This window comes from Hipposideros armiger, unplaced genomic scaffold (assembly GCF_001890085.2).
Source record: "Hipposideros armiger isolate ML-2016 unplaced genomic scaffold, ASM189008v1 scaffold_494, whole genome shotgun sequence".
NCBI classification, from domain to species: Eukaryota; Metazoa; Chordata; class Mammalia; order Chiroptera; family Hipposideridae; genus Hipposideros; species Hipposideros armiger.
This window is the reverse complement of record NW_017731844.1, coordinates 120,488-123,530: the sequence shown is the minus strand read 5'-3', so window position 1 is coordinate 123,530 and position 3,043 is coordinate 120,488. Positions and strand designations below refer to the sequence as shown.

Here is a 3,043-nt window from a genome sequence, read left to right as displayed (position 1 = left end):
AAAATGTCGTTTTTGACCAAAAGGGAGCACTTTGAAACCAAAAGGCTGGTGGGTGCGCAGGGTGGACCAGCCTTGAGTTCTTCCGCAGAAGCAGAGAGCCCACCCCCACCCCCACCCTGGGCTCTTCCCCTCGTCCTCCCCTCCCCACTCTCCGCAGACCTTCAGGCTGCCCCTCCCCCCGCCCCCCGTGAGGCTTGACGAAGCCATGAACACATCAGGGGTCCTACAGCCCCAACCTGGGGGACACCAGCCCAGGGAGGCTGCCGACCCTGGAGCCATTAGGGCTCCATTTTGTGCAAGTCCCGGGTGCACTGCAGTCAGGTGCAGGGGTGGTCGGTGTTGGCCCAGCCCCTGTGGGTGCCCACCTGAGCCCCATCTCGGCTCATCCCAGGGCAGCTGGGGTGCGGGTGTTTGCTTTGGAGCGAGGGGTCGGCATGTGGGGGTGTGTGTGTGACAAATGCAGATGCAGGGCGGGGCCGCTCAACCCTAGATTAGGGGCCTGAAGCAGGTGGGCGCGGGCCAGCCTTGCCAGGAGAAAGTCCCCTTTGGGGGTTGCACCTGGTGTCCCATCCTATCTCCCTAACTTTTGGGGTGGCAGAGAGGAAAGCTGGAGTCAGTACAAGCACACAGAGCTGAGTTGCAGCATTTTTCGGCCTCTTTATTTAGAACCCGGCGGACGAGGGGCCGGGGCAGTGGTGCAGACGGCTCAGGAACCATTTTAACAGATTTGTCTTCAAGTTTAAAATAGTCATAATAATAAAAGAGACAGCGAAAGCGCGAAGAGACTGCAAGCTAGATGGGCTGGGACGGCAGCTGCGGCTGGCGGGCGACCCCCCAGAGTCCGCTATAAAAATAAATTTACATTTGTGGATAACCAGATGCGGGTGACGTGCCTTTGGCATAACCAATAACCGAGCTATCGCGTGGCAGAGCGGCCCACGCCTCGACATAAATAGAAAATATAAGTTAGTATAACTTTTTAAACTTTTTGTACAAATATACATGTTTTTTTCTTTTTTCCTTTTTTTTTTCTTTTTTCATTTTTTTGCACTGAGTTTCAGCAGAGATTAAACATTTTATATAAATGACTCTTAAAGCTTTACACCTTGGGACCAGTGTACTCTTCGTGCAGAATACATTTAGATATAAAAGACGTTATTAATACATTGCACAGTTTTCAAACTTTAAACACAAAACCGAACGCTGCTCCGTGGCAGCTGCCGCCGGTTGCTGCTACATGGACGGTCCCAGCCGAGGCCCAGCGCTCCTCTCCTGTCCGCTGCCCAGCGGGCTCCCTCAGGGCTCTTTGGGCGCGAGGCTGCGGGAGAAAAGTGCGGTGAGCGCGAGGAGACGGTGACTGCGGGGACCCCGCGGGGCGGCCCCTCCCCGCGCGGCCCCCGCCGCCGCACTCACCTCATCGCAGCCGCTTGCGCGGGGTTTGCTCCGCGGAGCCGACGGCTGGAGCGCCGCCAGGCGCGGTGCATCCCGCGGGGACCTCGTTGGACGCCTTGGCCTCGGGCGCGGGTCTCTTGCGCTTGGGAAAGAAATCTGCGGGCGACAGCGCGCGCGGCCGGTCAGGGCGGGGCGGGCGGGGGGAACCCAAGAGGGGCCCGGCCGCGGTGGGGGCGCTGTCCCCGCCCGCGCCAAGGTCCGCGGCGGGTCAGCTTTGTTTACGTCGCCGCGCAATGTGCTGTGTAAGCATTTCCCCTTGTCCCGCGGCCAAGCCCCCCGGGGCCGCCGCGCGCTTAACCCCCTCCGCGCCGCGATCGCCGCGCCGAGCCGCGCCCTGGGAGGGGCCGCCGTGGCCGAGGCGGGGACCGCGCTCCGAGGGGGCCAGAGCGCGCTCTCCCGTCTCTCCCGCTCCCGCCAGCGGCTGGCGAGCACGACAGGGCGGCGGCCGGGTGCGAGCGCAGCCGCGCCCTGCGCGCTACGGGCCCTTTAATGCCACGGGAGGAGGCGGGGACCCAGGGAGGCCCCCGAGGGCCGGGGAGCCCGGCCAGCCGGACAAAGCAGGGCCGGGGCGGGGCCGCGCGGGACTCACCGGAGATGAGCGACCCCGGCAGCTTCTTGATCGCGGCGCCCCCGGCGGCGGCGCTGGTGGCAGCGGCGGCGCTGGTGGCGGCGGTGCCCGGCGCGGGGCGCCCAGAGACCCCTGAGTGCGGTGGCTCAGCGAGGGGCTCCTGGCCGCGCGGCGGCGGGCCCGCCTCCTGCTCAGCGCTCTCCGGCGGCGCCGCGGCTGGGGCCGGGGCCGGAGCCGCGGCCGAGCCACTAGACGGCGACGCCGGCGCCTCCCCCAGGCCGTCGAGGGGCTCCTCGGCCGGCGGCCCGGGGGGCGGGTTGGCGCCCGCGCCGTCCGGGCGGGGCCGAGGCGCCAGGAGCAGGCGGCAGCGCCCCACCTGCACCGTCTCGCGGTAGAAGGCGGGCACCGATTCGCTGTCCACCTCGGTCCACTGCAGACGCCCCGGGCCCGGCAGCGGCATGTCCTGCTGGAAGTTGTAGTCCCAGCGGCGCTGGTCCTCGGCAGTCAGCTCGGCGAGGCGCATCTGCAGCTCGCGGCTCAGCTCCTCGTGGTCCACCGGCCCGAAGAGGCTGCGGCAGGCGCTGGAACGCACTAACGGAGGAAAGGTGCGGCGGGAGACCAGGCGCTCCATTGCCGATGAGCTGCAGAAACACACGTCGGACGTGGCCAGGGGCTGCGAGGGCCACGATGCAGGACAGGAGGGGAGAGGGGAGAACAGGAGAGGAGGAGGAGGAGGAGAGGGCGGAGGCCGGGAGCAAGTGAGACCCCACGCAGCTGGAGTCTGCATTTGCAAAGGGACGCGGCGGGAGGGTGGGCGCAGCGGCTACCTGGCTGTCTGGCCGTGGACGGCTCCTGCGTCTCGCTCGCTGTGTCGTCCGGCCGGCGGCCGCGCCCCCTCGGTGCCTGTCCTCGCTCGCTCGGCTGGTTCTAGCCTGGCTGGCATCCACCGAGCGCAGAGCACTTGGCCTGTGGAACGCCCAGCCCTCGCGCGCCCCTTTATATGCGAGGGTCCCACCCCCCCCC

At 66.4% G+C, this 3,043-nt stretch overlaps 1 protein-coding gene across 1 annotated transcript; it reads right to left on the bottom strand.

Moving 5' to 3' along the window:
* Nucleotides 1–633: 633 nt before the first annotated feature.
* CDKN1C (cyclin dependent kinase inhibitor 1C) lies at nt 634–3,015 on the bottom strand. The gene is made up of 4 exons (XM_019667320.1): nt 2,848–3,015; nt 2,042–2,661; nt 1,414–1,548; nt 634–1,318 (listed from the first exon to the last, which is right to left on the bottom strand). The coding sequence occupies exons 1-3, from the start codon at nt 2,961–2,963 to the stop codon at nt 1,415–1,417; spliced, it is 870 nt and encodes a 289-aa protein (XP_019522865.1). The 5' UTR covers nt 2,964–3,015; the 3' UTR covers nt 634–1,318; nt 1,414.
* Between the last annotated feature and the right edge of the window lie 28 nt (nt 3,016–3,043).

What these genes read in the sequence shown, in the direction of transcription:
- CDKN1C (XM_019667320.1), bottom strand. Translation starts at nt 2,963, where the DNA reads ATGCCAGCCAGGCTAGAACCAGCCGAGCGAGCGAGGACAGGCACCGAG. An exon ending in GTCCACGGCCAGACAGCCAG is followed by an intron (nt 2,662 to 2,847) that starts GTAGCCGCTGCG and finishes GTGTTTCTGCAG; the next exon opens with CTCATCGGCAATGGAGCGCC. An exon ending in GCCGGGGTCGCTCATCTCCG is followed by an intron (nt 1,549 to 2,041) that starts GTGAGTCCCGCG and finishes TGTCGCCCGCAG; the next exon opens with ATTTCTTTCCCAAGCGCAAG.